Consider the following 18,716-nt stretch of genomic DNA (forward strand, 5'->3'; position numbering starts at 1 on the left):
TAAGTGGGGAAAATCATACTCTCGGCCGAAACGATCCACCAGGCAGGTCGCTGACCGAGCGGTTGAGAGGGGTCGATGCTGCTGTACACAGGCTGGATTCTCAGCAGAGGCAGTATTTATTGGCTGCCTTGGCCAGCTTTCATCTGGCATGTGTATGGGGCTTATCCAGAAACATACACCATTTACTTCCTCTTCCTGCATTTGTAACTTTGTGTGGACGCTCTGATGTGATTAGAATAAGTGATGGGGCTGTTTGAAATCAACTATGCCACATGTTTGAACACCATCTGACTGCCAGTGTGTGCCAGGTTGATGTTTTTCAGGTGAAACATGTCGAGTTTGTGTGTGGTGTAGGGGGTGATGCACCCATCTCACCTAACTGCCTGAAGTGTATGTGAGCGTTTCTGGTGTCCCAGACAGGCCAGGTGTATTTCCACCTTGTGATTCGTGTTTTCTCCCAGTGTGATCTAGATAGGGGCTGTGTAGACACCTGCAACAGAGGAAGGGTAGCAGGTTTGCTTACATGACCCCTGCTTGCCCCTCGCTCACATACATTGTGTGACATTATATATGAACACATGAATGTACAGCACTGTCATGTGTTATATATGTATTATGCTGCTATTTATATTTTAATTGAACTGAATAAAAGTTAATTTTTAACCCTTAGTGCGCTAAGGGGCCTTTCCCATACTTATTCATACTATATTTCCCCGAGTACTTTCATTTGTAATTGACAGTTGATAGATTTGTAAGGCTCTGATTTGCTGGTCCTGATCATGTGTTAAACCAGGAAGTCATCACAGCAAATCAGAACCTTACAAATCTATCAGCTGACTAAACTATCACATGCTTTTTTATGAGTTCTCCTAAGCATTGCCATCCCTAACCACCAGGTGTAAGAGGTAAAAGAGGACTGAAATTTATGAAATGTTGTAAAAGACATAACCAAGGAAAAAATAAAGTAGACATTTCATTTTTCTTACAGATTCAAGCTAATTGTAATAATTTGTGCAGCAGTCTGGGAGAATCAAGCGCATCTGGGAGAATCCCAATGCAAGTCAAGCGCATTTGGGAGAATCATGATGCAATGAAGAGCCGTCACCACAGTTACCTGCATTGCACACAGAGTGAGAGTGGAAACTGGAAACAAGGTCTAACTATGATAAAGTGTCAATCCATACATATGGGCACCTTTAGGTCCCTGGACAGCGTAGACAATCGTATTCATGTTTCCTCTTACCTCCATAGAGTAATTTGTATGCTTGTTGTCAAACACGAGGGATTCTTGAACAAGCTGGTGATCACCCTCCAGCTTATCTATGTTGTGCTTGTAGTTAACAATGTTGTGTTCATGCTGTTTAAGATTGTTCATCTGATCTTCCAGAGTTGCAGTGAGATCAATTGAGCTTCGAGCTATTTCCTGTAAGATGAGATTATATTCGGATTTTAGTTAAGTAACATAAAATAAATTGAAACACATATTCAAATTTTCAACAGCAACCTCAAAATAGTGTCTTGGGTCATCAGTAGCTCCTTTGTTAAAACCCTTTAAAGGATACCCAAGGTGAAAATAAACTAAAGAAATAAACAATTGTATCTATCCTCCTTCTCCTAAAAATGAATTTTTAAGATATTCCACAGTTGTATTTTATATTTAAATCTACTTTTTAAGTTTTACTGTTTTATAGTTTTTGCTAATTGAGACATTCATTGAAGTATGCCAGAGCTAAAATCTATGAACTACTGACCCTTTTTCACCCCTTTCCTGCTCTCAGAAGCCATTTTCTGCTAGGAAAGTGTTTTATAGTTTTAATTTCTTATCAGTGAGGGTCATACTGTAGTCTGACCCAGTCCTGACAGGAACTGCCACTTACATACCTGATGTTTAACTCTTTCAGACAGAGAAAGAAAAAAAAGGTACACAGCATAGTCATTGCTAGTCATGTGCTAGGCACAGTACATACACATGTCTATCTCATCATGTCACGTCACCTCGGGTATCCTTTAAAGGGAAACTTAACTGAGAGGGATATGGATGTTTCCTTTTAAACAAAACGTACCAGTTGCTTGTTAGTTCTACTGATCTTTGGCTGCAGTAGTGGCTGAATCATACATCTGAAACAAGCATGCAGCTAATCCACTCTGACTTCAGTCAGAGCACCTGATCCGCATGCTTGTTCAGGGGCTGTGGCTAAAAGTATTAGAGACACAGGATCAGTAGGAGAGTCAGGCAACTGGTATTATTTTAAAAGGGAAAACCCATATCCTTTTCAGTTTAGGTTCCCTTTAAAGGGGCCTCTGCTATACATTAGCATGTAGTCATGCAAAGTGTCTAACAGCATTGCAGGAATTTAATTCAGCATTCACATTATTGTTCACAATCATTTTTTTACTTCCAAATTTAATTAATAGGCCTCAATTCACTAAGGGCAGGCCAGCAAAAAAAAATTAGGTTGGTAAAATACAGCATTCGTTTTTTCCAAAATCACTAATGCTGGGAATACATGGCTCGATTCTGAGCCATTTAGATGGCTCAATAGATAATTTCTAACATGTCCGATCTCGCGCACGATCGTTTCCCCGCTCTCGATTCCGCATTGAACGCAATGGAAAAAGATAAGAAAAACGAGTGGAGGATAAGAGAATTGCCCGCGGGAGAAACGAGCAGCAAAATTGAGCAGTGTATGCCCAGCATTGGATTTCCTCACATGCGGTAGAAGTTCAGTAATATACCAAAAAATGCTGCTTAAATTCACTAAGCCCTGCTCGGTAAGTCTCACCAGCTGTGGAGGGCTCTGGCAGAAAGCTATGGTTCTTCCCACAAGTGGTGTGCATGAGCATTGCTTTTTTGTCCTGTGCATCCCCGGCATTCCTTTAGATGAGCATACATCCTACATAGAGGGAGCCTTTTTTTTCCTGCGCTGTCCTTTTTAAGTCCCACCCACCAGTGCATCAAATCAAATGGGGTTAGAAGCAGGGCTGTGTGGCTCTCCCTATTGGCTGTCTGCTACATCTGTCAACTTCACTGCATGGAGATTGTAAGTTACCGACTGTTCAGAGCTGGAGATAAATACCAAACACTTTTACTTGATTTACCTAATGCTTTTAAATTGACATTTACTGACATGTGTTGAGGTATTTACCGCACAAGTCAGTACCTTATCTCACTAGTCTGTAATTATACTTTTCATTGCAGTTAGGTTTAGTGGATTGTCAGGATGATCAGTAAAATCATCTGTTTTCTGCATTACCAAATGTGAAAATACTTAGTGAATTGAAGCCTAAAAGTGGCCGCACACCATACAGTTATTCAACAATTCTATAATTTCAGTTACACTTTTGTTCTTGGTTGAACACAATTTCACAATCCATCACACACCATACAATTCTTGATAAAGTTGGTCTGAATTTTCCAACAGTTTCATCCCCCCCCCCCCCCCCCCCAAAAAAAAAAAAACTTAAACAAAGAAAAAAACTGGAAATTCGATTGGATTTATCAATCGAAAAACAAAGAAAAGCTCTCGATTTTTAATTGTTTTCGATTGATAAATCCAATCGAATTTCCAGTTTTTTGGTTTGTTTGCTTTGTTTTGTTTTGGGGGGGAGAGGGGGCGGGAAGGAAGAGAATGAAACTGTTGGAAAATTAACACCAACTAATTCTCTCGATTATTCAAATCAACCATTTTTCGTAGCTTTCGATCATTTATCCCAAAATTGCAGCAAATTTCAAATATACGTGTGTGTTGTACATCGAATATTCTGACCTCCGATCAATTGGAAAATTGGATTGGAATGCTCAAATCGAAACAAAATGAAAAAAATTGTATGGTGTATGGCCACCTTTAATGTCCTACATACAGTATAACAGACCTAAAAATGTAAACTGTCATTTTACATGTTTGAAACTGAAAATGACTGAACGGTGGTGTTTATCCTTCCGAGGCTTCTAATTATTACTATGTACTCGGTGTACTTGTAACACTCCACTTTGTTGGTACTTTCTGCTGTAAGCTGATCTTTCTGCATAATCTATAATAACAACCGTTTCAAACTAAAACAAAAAAGACTGCAAAAAAAAGCAAAAAAAAAACCTGTTGGGAAGATTGTTTTTCAGTGTATGTAAGGGCTGGTTCACACGGGCGTCTGCCCGGCTTTCAGAGGCGGCGTTGTGGCAGCATCACGTTCGAGCTTTCAGTGGCTTTCAGTTGCAGTCAGCGGTTTTCTTCCCCACAGGGGGACATTAGTCGCAGCGGTTAACCGTCCCAGGATGCTACATGCAGCGTCCGGGGTCGCCTCGAACGCCAGGGAAAAATCAGGATCTGAACGCCGCGTTTGCGCAAACGCTAGTAAAAGCCCGTTACAAACGCTCCCATTCACTTGAAAGGGAGCGTTTAACGCCGAGTCCCGAATGACAGCGGTAAACGTGGGGCAGACCAGCCCTAACTTGCGTGGTACACGTTTACTGAAATCCTGACACACAAACAGGGCAGAGTTGTAGGTGGGCAGTTATCACATTCTGAAATACTGAAAAGAGGCCCTCCCTTGCTGCACTGTACTGCAACAGGGGAAGGCTAATAGCACAAAGAATATGTGGTAAAGGATTTATTTTCATTGATTTAAGCTTAAATTATACTACATACACTATTCTAAAGAAAAAGGACATTCAATGACAAGGGAAGGCTCTTAGCATAAAGAATATAATGTGGCACATTTACAAAAAAAAAACCATGGATTTTTTGTTATCGACTTCAAGAACATAACAGTAAAACAAGAAAGTGAAGTATTCTCTACCTCCATCTTGCTCTGAATCCATGGTCCGATGACATTAGCTTGGGCAGCAAACTGACGACGTAGTCGCTCATTGGCTTGTTGACGTGCTAGCTCCTCCTGCAAAGCTTGATCTCTAGTTGGCACAAGCCTCTTCACCTACACAAATTAAAACATTAAATCAACAACCAATAAAATGATCAAATACCAAAATAATCCATGTTTAGGAATACCCCACACAGTGTCAGTGCATAGCTCAGTTCCTGCTGGTGACTGGATCAGTTCAAGCATCGTTAGCTGTTGCGTAGGGTTAACAGAAATGAGCAGTAAATAGCAGTTGGGTCACAAATAAGGGGCATGGAGATTTCCAACAGTTCTGTTTTAGAATGCTTCCAGCTAGCCAGAAATGTCATCAACCAAGCAAAAACTTAGATGAAAAGCAGCACTGAAAAGGTTGAAGAGAATGGCACTGACTTTGCTGTAGGGGGGTTAAGTCAAAGGAAGATACCATATTCACCTGGTAGAAGGGGGACATGGTAAATACAGAGCCATATATCTAGCACTGTCACCTGGCTATACATTGTTCTGCCAGCGCTCAGAAGGCTTTCAGCAGAGGAGAGTAAAATTGGGAACTTGGAATTGGAGTCAGTGGTGAATTCACTGAAAGGTGAGTATTGGTTAGGGTTAACTATGCCTGGATTTACATCACAGGAGCCTATAGGCACAGATGTCCTGGCACCCTAGACTTCACCCTCCATGAACCTACAAATCCCCACTGAACAGCAACATGTGTGCTGGTTGGCCCAGCTGTCACTTTTCCATGACTTCCTTTGCCCATCATAGGTAGATACAGGTGCTCCTCAGTATTAGGTAGACAGAGGAATGGCGAGACCCGGGTAAGTAACCTCTCATTTAATCTCCGCACAGGACTCTGCATAAGGAAGGGAGGGAGGCACTTAAGGAGCAGAGTGAGCAACCTTACCATCACCAGGCGCCTGTAGGTATATACCTACAGTGCCTCATGGTAAATCCAGCCCTCAGGTTAATAGTTATCGATTGGAGTCAATTGATAAAATTAGTACGGAGGATAGGATAGGGAGAGGTTAGTGTTATCAGTTAGGATTAAGAGTTTAGCATTATATATTAGGAAAGAGTTAATTATAAGGGCCAAAGTTTAGCTGTCGGGAAGGAGTTACTGTTGAGGGTAAATGTTAGGGCAGAAGGGGATTTCTGTCTGGAGGACTAATTACAGGTACCTGAACCTCAGGGGAGAAACTACAATAGCACTGACAATAGCATAACACTACCAAAGTTTATTGCTTGTGCTTGAACACACAAAGATCAAATATACCTATAGGAGGGGCTAAGGAATAATTAGGGGGAAAAAAGAACATATGGGAACTTTTTTTTTTCTGTTAACACTATCAGTGGTTAGCTGGGCTGTAGGCTAACTTATCACAAACAGGATCAGGGTTGTGAGGAGGCGCCCAAAAGTATGAAGTTTGCAACTCGTATCTATATGTATTTCTATAAAAATGTATTCCTAGATAAAAAAGAGGTTTCTTACCTCTATAGAAGACTCACGAGAGTGGATTATCAGGGAGCCTTTATTTAGAAAAAAAACCAACAACGGTTACACTGTTGACTACGCTTTTAATGGGACCAGGCCCGCTTCCTCAGGTCATTAAAGAACAGTCAACCTTAAAAGAAACCGTGTGATGCGCGGGCCTTCTTTAATGACCTGAGGAAGCGGGCCTGGTCCCGTGAAACGCGTAGTCAACAGTGTAACCGTTTTTTTCTTCTAAATAAAGGCTCCCTGATAATCCACTCTCGTGAGTCTTCTATAGAGGTAAGAAACCTCTTTTTTTATCTAGGAATACATTTTTATAGAAATACATATAGATACGAGTTGCAAACTTCATACTTTTGGACGCCTCCTCACAACCCTGATCCAGTACTGCACACCTCCCACGGAGGTGAGGACCTCGACCACGGTGGACCAGCTCCATCAAGAGTAAAGGACACGAAGAGGGGTGCAACCACCTGGCTCCTGTGTAATCCGGGATACCGAGCGGGAACTTTTTTTTCCGCAGGCGCATACGGTGGTTGCAGGACTGCAACCCGTGTTTGTGAGTACTCACTTTTTTAGAATTCGAGCCATCTGGCCATGCTAACGATACTGCACTATTGGGCTCCCGGTCTTCCCTCTCTGAACAGGAAAAAGGAAAAAAACCTCCTTCAGTGTTGAAGGAGTGATCCTTGACCTGTATTCTCCTTTATCACAAACAGGAAAAGTAGAAAATGATCATATAATCACAATAACAATAATTGATTATATAATCATATAATACAAAATAAACAGAGGTCACCCTGTGTAAAAAATGAACAGTAAAATACTCGGTGGTTCCAGGTATTTAGGATACTAAAATCTGGCAAAAATGTGAGGGAAAGTAAAGAGTATTGAGTTTCACACCTTCCCTATCAGTCAGCAATTTCAATAGGTAGAACTGGGAGGCTGTGGGGCTTACGGTAGCACTATGTCTACCGATTCTAATTCAATCGACAAAGTGACTTTATTGTGGAATCGACTTCAGTATGATTGATTGAAAGTCGATCAATTAGTGACCCACACACTACAAGCGATATCCTATGCAATTCACCTTCACTAATTGATCTGACCGCTGTTGTATCTCCATGCTCTGAATGCAAAAATTTATTCAAAGTCAATCGAATGATACATAAACAGTAGGCGATTCCTGTGCAATCGACCAATATCTGGCAACCTGCTCGATTGTCTAAGCTGGTTGATTCGACATGCTATCAGCCACTTTATATCGATTGGGCATACTGGAACACACGAGATTCTCTCTCGATTCGATAAAATGATCAAATGATCGGATGGTGGATCGTACAGTAAAATTGCTGGATGCATGGACACCTTTAGGCTGGCTTTTACAGGAAAAGTATAATATGTTTCATTTGATTTACCTTCTCCCACTTGGTACGGAGTTCCTCCAGAGTGATGGAGCTATAGGGGTTAACGGAAGATACTCTAATGTTATAGCTCTGGATGACCTTTTCCACTTCATTCTGAATGGCAATAATGGCTTGTCTTTCACCGTCTGCTTCTGGTAGTGTGGCTTTAAACTGTTCATGAGCAGTGATCAGTTTCTGAGATTAAAGTAAGGGAAACATATTATTTATAGTCAATTGGTAGACAGATACAAATATGACCAAGATCAGAGCCGGGACAAGGTTCTCGAGCACCCAAGGCTGAGACACCAAACTGCGCCCCTCCATCCCTGCCACCCCAGCCATCACACACTGATTGCTATTAGACTAAGAGGCGCCACAGGGCCCACAACCTCCCCAACACCTTAATATCTAGTTATATGGCTTGCAGTCACTGCCATGTATCCCCTTTTCTTATTTCTTTCTGCTTCAAACACAATTAGGAATGACAGCTGAATGAATTCTGCGCCCCCTCCTACACTGCGCCCTGAGGCTGGAGCCTCTCCAGCCTATGCCTCGGCCCGGCCCTGACCAAGATGCTGGAAACATTTGTGTTCAACCATAATAACCATGAAGCTGTAGCTATGGGTAACACGCTTTTATTCAGGCCAAGTATCTGCATTATACCAGCAGTGTAAGCTAACAACACTGCTGCTGGTGTACATGAGCTCTCAACATCTAAATACTGTAAAAGGAATCCTGTTAAAGTAAAAAGCCAGAAAATTTTCATTTTATTTTTGCTTTGGATACACTGGAGCGAACATCTGTGAGATTATCAGTATTTTTGGTGTTGGAAAAGCTTTGGGAGTTTTATGGTCATTACTATCCCGGTTATAGTCACCGAAATCTCTCCAGTCAGAACCTGTAAGAGCACTCTGACTGGTCTGCAGTTACATAGCACAGGGCTGAGTTATTGCCCAGACAATTCAGAGGTCTGCTATAGCCCCAGGTCTCCTGAGGCATGTGCTTGGAGCCATGCTGTTGGCATCAGGGTTAGGGACTCTACTATGCGGCTCAGACTCTTTGTCTCTCTCTCTCTTCCTGTCCATGTGGCTCATTCTCCTTCTCTGTTTGTCTTTCTCTTTCCCAGTCTATGTGTCTCTCTCTCCTTCTCTGTGTCTCTCTCTAGCAGTCCATGTGGCTCCCTCTCTTTCTCCAGGTGTGTCTCTCTCTCTCCACGTCCATGTGCCTCACTCTTCCTTCATAATAAATGTGCATTAATAAATCAATTATCACACAATGGGCCTGATTCATCAAGTGTGCTGTAGTGCGCGCTATGCATGCCTTATGTAGCAGCGCTCACTGCCATGTAAGCAGTGTGCCTTCCTTAGTTACGCGCATTGCTTCCTTAGCAATGCGCATAACATTAACTGCGGACGGGCCTGCTCCAGTGAAGTATTGCTACCACAATACTTGTTAATAATGTAAATTAACACAGTAGTGGCCGCGAGTGAAGTATCGCTACTGAGGAGCAGGCCCGCCTGCAGTTAATGTTAAGCGCATTAAGAAACAAATGCGGGTAACTATGGAAGGCACACTCCTTACATGGCAGCGAGTGCTGCTATGTAAGTCGTGCATATCGCTCACTACAGCACATTAAGTGACTTGATGAATCAGGCCCTAAGACTGAATTCACATACTGGTATATCTTTTAGGGGGTGATAAACATGGGCATTTTAATGTCCTCTAAAACGTCCACCATGTTATCCAACAGGCATGTTTCTACAGGAGCAGTTGAAGGTGTAATAGTTATAAGTATTATAGACATTGCATGCAGCTGCTAGCGATGCTAAATTGCACTCAAAGCTACACGTACACAGTTGTATCATCATGTTCCCAATTAAAGTAGGTATATAGAGTGTTTATAGATGCTCAGACCCAGTTCTCTAGCCATCTAAATCTGGTCCTTGTCAAAATTGCCTGTGGAAAAGTCCTTAAAGAAAACCAGAACTGAAAATTAAAAGTCAAAATAAACATAAACGAGTCATACTTGCCTCCCATGTAGTCTACTCCTCAATCTCTTTCTCCTCTCCCGCGTCCTGTTTGTCCACTGTGATCAATGGAATTCTCCGTCCTCCATTTTGAAAATGGCCATTACCCCCATAAAAGCTTTCTGGTCAGCACACTGTTCAACTGTAACATCACCCACTTGAGCATTAGGGAAACATGAATATTACCGGGCATATAGGTAGGCCACTCAGCTATAACTGACAGCAACTGACATATAACTGACAGCAACTGATATATTTCAGTTCTGACAAAATGTTGTCAGAACTGGAAGGGATCACTGTAAGAAGAAAATGGTGAGCTTCTGAGAGGAACTGATGGCAAGGTAACTATTTAATGTTTATTTGAAGTTACCTCATGTGTTTATTTTAAATAATTGCATTCAGTACAGGTTCCCTTTAATGGTATAACATTGCTCTGAGATCTTTGTAACCAAACTAAGAAACACATACCCCATCCCCAGAGAAAACACAGCAACTATTCCCCTTAACATATTTAAAAATTTTAGTGACGATAGCATGTATGTGGGCCTTTGTTATTAACCACTAAAGTCGGCTCAAAATTATGCACAATTACACAAAATTATGAATGGATTACATGAAATCAACTGAATTTCCAAATCATAGTTAGGCGTGTCCGTAACTGCAAAATTTTACATGACATTTAGCATAATCTTAATTAGCATATTACTATCACCACTAAATAAAACACTGTCAGTAAAACCCTCATGACATTGAGCACAATGTTTTACACATATAACATACCTGAATTTCTTCCACACTGTGGACAATAAACATATCCTGAAGATCTTCCATGGCTCCCTCCATCCAGATGTTGAAAGGTGCAGCTCTTTTAATAAACTCCAAATGGAGATGGTCGACAGTTTGTAAAAGCTTCTCAGTGCGCTGTGCGTGAAAATTTACAAATATCATTTGAACATTAGCAGTTTACACTCTTTGTCTCTAGAAAGGTCATTGCTCAGAGATCTTTGTAATCAAATTAAGAAACTCTTGTCCCATCCCCAGAGAAAACACAGTAACTTTAGAAGTTACAGTGGCTTGCAAAAGTATTCAGCCCCCTTGAAGTTTTCCACATTTTGTCACATTACTGCCACAAACATGAATCAATTTTATTGGAATTCCACGTGAAAGACCAATACAAAGTGATGTACACGTGAGAAGTGGAACGAAAATCATACATGATTCCAAACATTTTTTACAAATCAATAACTGCAAAGTGGGGTGTGCGTAATTATTCAGCCCCCTTTGGTATGAGTGCAGTCAGTTGCCCATAGAAATTGCCTGATGAGTGCTAATGACTGAATAGAGTACACCTGTGTGTAATCTAATGTCAGTACAAATACAGCTGCTCTGTGACGGCCTCAGAGGTTGTCTAAGAGAATCTTGAGAGCAACAACACCATGAAGTCCAAAGAACACACCAGACAGTTCAGGGATAAAGTTATTGAGCAATTTAAAGCAGGCTTAGGCTACAAAAAGATTTCCAAAGCCTTGAACATCCCACAGAGCACTGTTCAAGCGATCATTCAGAAATGGAAGGAGTATGGCACAACTGTAAACCTACCAAGACAAGGACGTCTACCTAAACTCACAGGCTGAACAAGGAGAGCGTTGACCAGAAATGCAGTCAAGAGGCCCATGGTGACTCTGGATGAGCTGCAGAGATCTACCGCTCACGTGGGGGAATCTGTCCATAGGATAACTATTAGTCGTGCACTGCACAAAGTTGGCCTTTATGGAAGAGTGGCAAGAAGAAAGCAATTGTGAACAGAAAAGCATAGGAAATCCTGTTTGCAGTTTGCCACAAGCCATGTGGGGGACACAGCAAACATGTGGAAGAAGGTGCTCTGGTCAGATGAGACCAAAATGGAACTTTTTGGCCAAAATGCAAAACGCTATGTGTGGCGGTAAACTAACACTGTATATCACTCAGAACACACCATCCCCACTGTCAAATATGGTGGTGGCAGCATCATGCTCTGGGGGTGCTTCTCTTCAGCAGGGACAGGGAAGCTGGTCAAAGTTGATAGGAAGATGGATGGAGCCAAATACAGGGCAATCTTGGAAGAAAACCTCTTGGAGTCTGCAAAAGACTTGAGACTGGGGTGGAGGTTCACCTTCCAGCAGGACAACGACCCTAAACATAAAGCCAGGGCAACAATGGAATGGTTTAAAACAAAGCATCTCCATGTGTTAGAATGGCCCAGTCAAAGTCCAGATCTAAATCCAATCGAGAATCTGTGGCAAGATCTGAAAACTGCTTTTTTACAAACGCTGTCCATCTAATCTGACTGAGCTGGAGCTGTTTTGCAGAGAAGAATGGGCAAGGATTTCAGTCTCTAGATGTGCAAAGCTGGTAGAGACATACCCTAAAATACTGACATCTGTAATTGCAGCAAAAGGTGGTTCTACAAAGTATTGACTCAGGGGGCTGAATAATTACGTACGCCCCGCTTTGCAGTTATTGATTTGTAAAAAATGTTTGGAATCATGTATGATTTTCGTTCCACTTCTCACGTGTACACCACTTGGTATTGGTCTTTCACGTGGAGTTCCAATAAAATTGACTCATGTTTGTGGCAGTAATGTGACAAAATGTGGAAAACTTCAAGGGGGCCGAATACTTTTGCAAGCCACTGTATACTTGGCTTTCAGAACCACATTTATTCACTTTAACATCTGACTGGTTTTAAGGTACCTCAAGTGCTTCTCGCCTCTTTTGAGTTAATGTTCCAAGTCTATCCCATTGGTCACATATCTTCTGACACCTTTCATTGACCCTTGCTGCATCATGATAGTCCAACTCACTGGAGGAAAAAAAATGTAAATATTAAGGCCCATTCAAATGTATGCATCTTACACATGGATTATAGCTATCTTCTGATACCTAAAATGCAGCAAATTTGCAAAGAGAATTTTGTACAATTGTTTTCTTTGCATCACAAATGCATACTGTATGTAAACAACATATAAAAACATGTATCAAAATTGCAACAAAATTGAGAGCTGTGAATAGTGTCTCTCTTCAAGAGTAATTTAACGTCATATTGGCGTGTATTCCTTAAACTGCCATAAGCAGAATAACATGCGTAAAGTCTTACCACATGATGAGTAGAGCGTAGTCAATACATTGCATACAATGCAATATGCTATACTCATCGTGCATTAAATGTGCATTTTTCTGCTTACCGCAGTCTAGTCAGAAAACCTCATATTTAGAGAGAAAAGTATGACTCGCCCTCATAAAAAAGCACTTAAAGAGACTCTGTAACAAAAATGTCATCCTTTTTTCTACCATCCTACACTTTCCTAAACCTATTCTAATGTGCTCTGGCTTACTGCAGCACTTTCTACTATCACCGTCTCTGTAATAAATCAATGTATCTTTCCCCTGTCGGACTTGTCGCCTTGTGTCTGGAAGGCTGCCAACTCTTCCGTGCTGATCTGTTATGCACACCCCTCTCCAGGCCCCTCTATGCACACTCCAGTGCGTGTGTGTTATTTACATAAGCCAGCAGAGTCTCTGCTCTCTTACCAGTGAAAGAGAGCTGGATAAAAATCCTCCTCTGTTAGGCTGTGAAAGGAGCTGGCTGACACATACTGAGGAATTACAGACAGGGCAGAGCTGTCTGCAGGAAGAAACGATCAGCCTCACAGCCTGTCATTAGTATTCAGTGGATGAGAGCTACAGGGGGAAGAAGGTAAACACACAAGTGATCTCTTGAGATTCAAAAGGAAGGCTGTATACAGCCTGCTTGTGTATGGATCTATTTTCTATGTGTGGACATACTGTACATCAACCTACTTCCTGTTTTGGTGGCCATTTTGTTTGTTTATAAATAAACTTTTAAAAACTGTTTTTGACTACTTTTAATGTGGCGGGAGCGGCGAAATTGTGACAGAGGGTAATAGGAGATGTCCCCTAACGCACTGGTATGTTTGCTTTTGTGCGATTTTAACAATACAGATTCTCTTTAAAATGGAAGCAAAATATGTACCCCACTATCCTGGAAACAGACCTCCTCTCCAACAGTCTCATAATGGATTTCCAGTAAAGCCTTCTACACTTCTAGGAAGCTGGTCATGGACATCTCGTTAAAAAATCCAGCTTGTGTACAGGTGCCCCGAGGTCAGCCAAGGTTGATAATGATCTGGCATGATGGATCTTTAAGTGACAATTGTCAACCAGTCCACTGGTCCCCTCTCTACTCTTTCCTGGAAACTGCTCTGTCATATCTGGCACCGTTGTCCCTCTTCCCTTCTTTATAGACACAAAATTCATCACTAGGCTGTTGACTAGGGATGCATCTGTACTGCATTAGCGCTCCACAGTGACACCCGCAGGTTTTGGTTCCATCCCGGCAGGCAAAACAAGGTCAGGAGAAATTGTGTGTGTATACAACTTTCGTATAGTGTTGGGCAAGTTAGGGTCGGTGTACACTGTACACAGTATACAGGCCATTGTGGAGAAGTGGTGTTTGTAAACAACAGACAGTAGGAGCTATCAGAGCTCTTTGGGATGTTAACATTGTTAATCAGAGATTTAAATAATTCATGTTGCAAGAATAAAAACAACCATATTTCACAATCCGCCATATGCCTTCCTGGAGGTCTTCTGCGTTTTTCTCAATGGCTTGAGATAGTCCAGAATCATGCATCTCCAAGCTCTGCCCAGGAAGGTAGATGGCAGCATTGTGAGATAAGCACATGCTGTATGTGAGTTTGATTACATGCCCAGACCCACCATGATTAGCTGGTGAGTAGGGACCGAGTGGAGGGTGTGTGTGTTATACTGGTGATGGAATCCCTGTTTTGGTCCTTGCTTATCGCGCACTGAGGTGTAGAATGGCTGAAACATATTACACTACAGTATGTTAGGGTTCTTTAGTTTATTTTGAGGGGTTTCACTGTACAGACTGGGGGGGAAAGTGGAAATTCCTGGACAGGATTGGAATGATCTTGTGGGGCTAAAACATTGGATGACTGAACATTGTTATACAGCTGCTACCCGCTGTGGATCATATACTGTGGTGAAAATAGAGGCCACTTATAACTGTTTTATCATTTCTTGACCTGCATCGAGCAATTAAGTGTGCCTCTGTAGTATTGTATAGTGGTTGTGAACATTTTGCGCAGCTTTATATTGCTTATTTTACCTATTATTTTAATCTCATTTCCAGGAGTAAGTCTGGTGGGTTGGCTGCCTACTGTCATCCCTGTGTAATGTCAAAACCAAAGTGTTAGTAGGACATGTAGGCCCCATTTGTGTAAAGTTACATGGGCCAATATAGTCAAGTTCCATTCTGTAAATATATAAAGCAGTATTAGCCATTTACTGTTCATATCCTAAAGCAGAAAGCATCTCATTGTTAAAACATTTCACTGTGTCAATGGATTCTGAGCAAAGACTAAATTTAGCCTCCAAAAGAAGAGGGTTTTTGAAACGGCCAAGATAATATTCTTACTGAACAATGCTAGGAATTCTTTTACACAGTACCTATGACACTACTGAATGCCATGGAAATAGTTTTATCAGCTAAATGTCAGCAGCTGTGTCTCAGCGAGTGGAACATACTTCAGTTCCTGGGCGATGGCTGCAATCTGCTCCACTCGGTCCTGGCGGGAGGCCAGTTCACTCTCAAAGGTCTCGTGTTTTCTCAGTAGAGCCCTCACTTCAGTCAGAGATGAACCCTCGTAGTCCTTCTGTATTAACATTTGCTCTTTTCCTGAAAGTATAAAGTGTTACATCACTGAGGACCAATCAAAAGTTACAAACACCACTCAAATTACTACCCTAGGGGTTAGCCTCCAGTTTTTCACAGAGTGTTTCATATATGCTGCGTCAGAATCTATGGCAAAGTCTTCTGCATTATATATGCATATATACTGTATCAGAATTTATGGATGTTTTCTGAAAAATAAAAAAGATATATATTTTTGATATGATAAAGATAAACGAGGCTCAGAGAGAGTCTCCATCCAATGGGACAGATCTTGAAAAGATTTGGAGAGGATACTGTAATCCATAAAAAGGCTCATACACACGCTCAACAAAAGTCCTTTAATGCACAACTATCAAACAACTTTTGTTGTTTAAACAAACCAGAAAAGTTGTTTGCTATTGTTCAAGCAACTGTTGGATTGACTTGAGCTGTGTCTTATCAGTTGTTTGATCAATAGCAAACAGCTTTTTTGGTTTGTTTCAACAACAAAAGTTGTTTGATAATTGTGCATTTAAAGGACTTTTGCTGAGCGTGTGTATGTGGCTTAAATACAGGAAATTTGTCTCATCATGTTCAAGATGTTCAAGAGTCCTATTTGTACTGCCACTGGTGTTTCAACTAAGACATCAGAAAGTGTCCAAATGCTTACATAAATGCCATAATTTTTTTTTTTAAACAATTGCTTAAAATGTTAAACTCCTTTTTTTGCTTTATAGGCTGAAGGTAATTGTTTTCATTTTTTACTGTTTGCACTTTATACTGTTGTCACTTCAGCATACTGAGTTCTGACTGATAAGGGAAACAATATGTTTAAATAAGAATAGCAAGAAGCTGCAATATATCAAAAAGTGAAGGGCTTTGAACTAGTCTCAATATTTTCTGAATGAACTGCAAATACATTTTATATTAGGAACATCGATTCTATAGGACAATCTAATCTAACGTACAGGCCATAGATTTAAAATAAATGTATAGTCAGAGAAACATGATGACTTTAAAGCTTGATTCCTTTAACTTTTTTCTAATTAAACCCACCTAACCCAAACTAACAGCGTACCCATCCACCAACCCCACTCCAAGCTCAACTTTGGGGTCCTCAGCCCTTTAAAGGGAACCCGAGGTGAGAGGGATATGGAGGCTGCCATATTTATTTCATTTTAAACAATACCAGTTGTCTGGTAGTCCTCCTGATCCTGTGTCTCTCTAATACATTTAGCTAAAGACAATGAACAAGCATGCAGCAGATCAGGTACTCTGACTCAGCTGACTCAAGGTATACTGGATTAGCCATATGCTTGTTCCAGGGTTTTGACTCAGACACCACTTATGCCAGAAGATCAACAAGGCTGCCAGGCAACTGGCATTGTTTACACGGAAAAAAATATGGCAGCCTCCATATCCCGCTCACCTCAGGATCTCTTTAAGCACTTTAGCACTTTAATTGTATTGTGCCAACCATGCCCACTCTTACAAACCCCCTGTGCTGCCTCTCAGAAATCCCTATGCTGATACAATATCACTTTGCCACATACTATACCATCAACTTAAAGGAACACTTAAGTCTAGAAAAAAAAAATGACATTTACTCACCTGGGGCATCCCTCAGCCCCCCAAAGCTGGATGGTGCCCTCGCAGCCCCGCTCCGATCATCATGTCCCCGCCGGCGGCTACTTCCGGTTCGGCGACAGCCGCCGACAGGCTGGGAACGCGGCTGATTTTCCGCGTTCCCAGCCGCTGCTATCACTCTCTCTGCTGCTATATATATACGCTATAGCAGCATAGAGAGTGATAGCAGCGGCTGGGAACGCGAAAAATCAGCCGCGTTCCCAGCCTGTCGGCGGCTGTCGCCGAACCAGAAGTAGCCGCCGGCGGGGACAGGACGATCGGAGCGGGGCTGCGAGGGCACCATCCAGCTTCGGGGGGCTGAGGGATGCCCCAGGTGAGTAAATGTCATTTTTTTTCTAGACTTAAGTATTCCTTTAAGGCCTCTTGCACACGGCAAGTGATTCCGATTCAGATTCCGCTTTTTAATCAGTTTTTACATCCAATTCAGATTCCGATTTGCAGTTTGCTCCCTGCACACTGCAAATCGGAATCTGAATCGGATTTAAAAACTGATTAAAAAGCGGAATCTGAATCGGAATCACTTGCAGTGTGCAAGAGGCCTAAACCAGTCAATACACTGGGGATCGGGGGGAGGTGGCTGTAACACCCATGCTTCTTTTCCAACTGATGGCAAAGGGAAGAGCAGTAGAGAGGATGTAGTTAGACAACCCCCTCCCAGAAGTGAGCAGGTCAGGCTGCTGCAATGATGCATTAATTATATAAAAAAATAATAATTACCATCATGCAGTGCACTGCCAGCTTTTTTGTTACTCATATGCACAAAACATGCCCCTCCACCCAGGTATTATAATTAAAGAACCCTTACTTATTTACAGAAAACACAATGACAGAAAATATTTGAATGAAACAAAACACACCTGTCTTGGAGGCTGCAGGAAGATTTGAATTTCCAGACTGAATCTTCCCACTAAAGGTGAGTACACACCTTTGAAGGATGTCGCCCATCGGGGATCAGGACCTGATCCCCTTGGGTGACGTCACTGGACCGGGCTGCACACACACGTCTGCTGTGTAGCTGACGACACGCTGTGTTGCTAGGTGGGTGGATGATGAAGGGACGATGAGAGACACATGCGAGACGTCACGCGGCGGGCGGGGAGCAGCACGAACAATGAGATTGGCGTCATTGGTGGGTAGTATATCTGCCCAGCGGATCACTCGCAGGTTGGGGACGCCGGCTGCCATACACATGCCTGATTATCCGCTGAGGTGGCCATTATCTGCCACCTCAGCTGACTTAAGTCAGGCATGTGTACAGACCTTAACACATTCATTTGGACCGATGAGAATCCCTGGAGTAAAATTCAAAAAAACTTAATCAGGAAATGTAAACTTTTCCTGTGTTCACCTGAATTTTCTGCCAACATTTTCCAGTGGTCTAGATCAGAGTTCCTCAACCCTGTCCTAAAGGCCCACCACCAACGGATTACAGGCTTCAGCATTCGGATATTTGATTTTCCAAGCTAAATTTTCCCATTAATGCTTTTATATAGACCTATGAGTATCCTCATGGCAAATTTAAATAAGAGGAAATTACAATTTTAATGTTCCCTGTGTTC

At 41.9% G+C, this 18,716-nt stretch overlaps 1 protein-coding gene across 1 annotated transcript in view; it reads right to left on the minus strand.

Annotated features, from left to right (window-relative positions):
* ACTN2 (actinin alpha 2) overlaps window positions 1–18,716 on the minus strand; it is a 108,250-nt gene that overhangs the window by 18,551 nt on the left and 70,983 nt on the right. Inside the window, exons 12-17 of the mRNA XM_068232256.1 lie at window positions 15,384–15,534; window positions 12,507–12,615; window positions 10,554–10,694; window positions 7,759–7,941; window positions 4,795–4,929; window positions 1,244–1,423 (exon numbers count right to left, since the gene is read on the minus strand). Coding sequence (XP_068088357.1) covers window positions 1,244–1,423; window positions 4,795–4,929; window positions 7,759–7,941; window positions 10,554–10,694; window positions 12,507–12,615; window positions 15,384–15,534 — 899 coding nt within the window. The remainder of the gene's footprint in view (window positions 1–1,243; window positions 1,424–4,794; window positions 4,930–7,758; window positions 7,942–10,553; window positions 10,695–12,506; window positions 12,616–15,383; window positions 15,535–18,716) is intronic.

The sequence above is a fragment of the Hyperolius riggenbachi genome, chromosome 4 (assembly GCF_040937935.1).
Source record: "Hyperolius riggenbachi isolate aHypRig1 chromosome 4, aHypRig1.pri, whole genome shotgun sequence".
Taxonomy (NCBI): Eukaryota; Metazoa; Chordata; class Amphibia; order Anura; family Hyperoliidae; genus Hyperolius; species Hyperolius riggenbachi.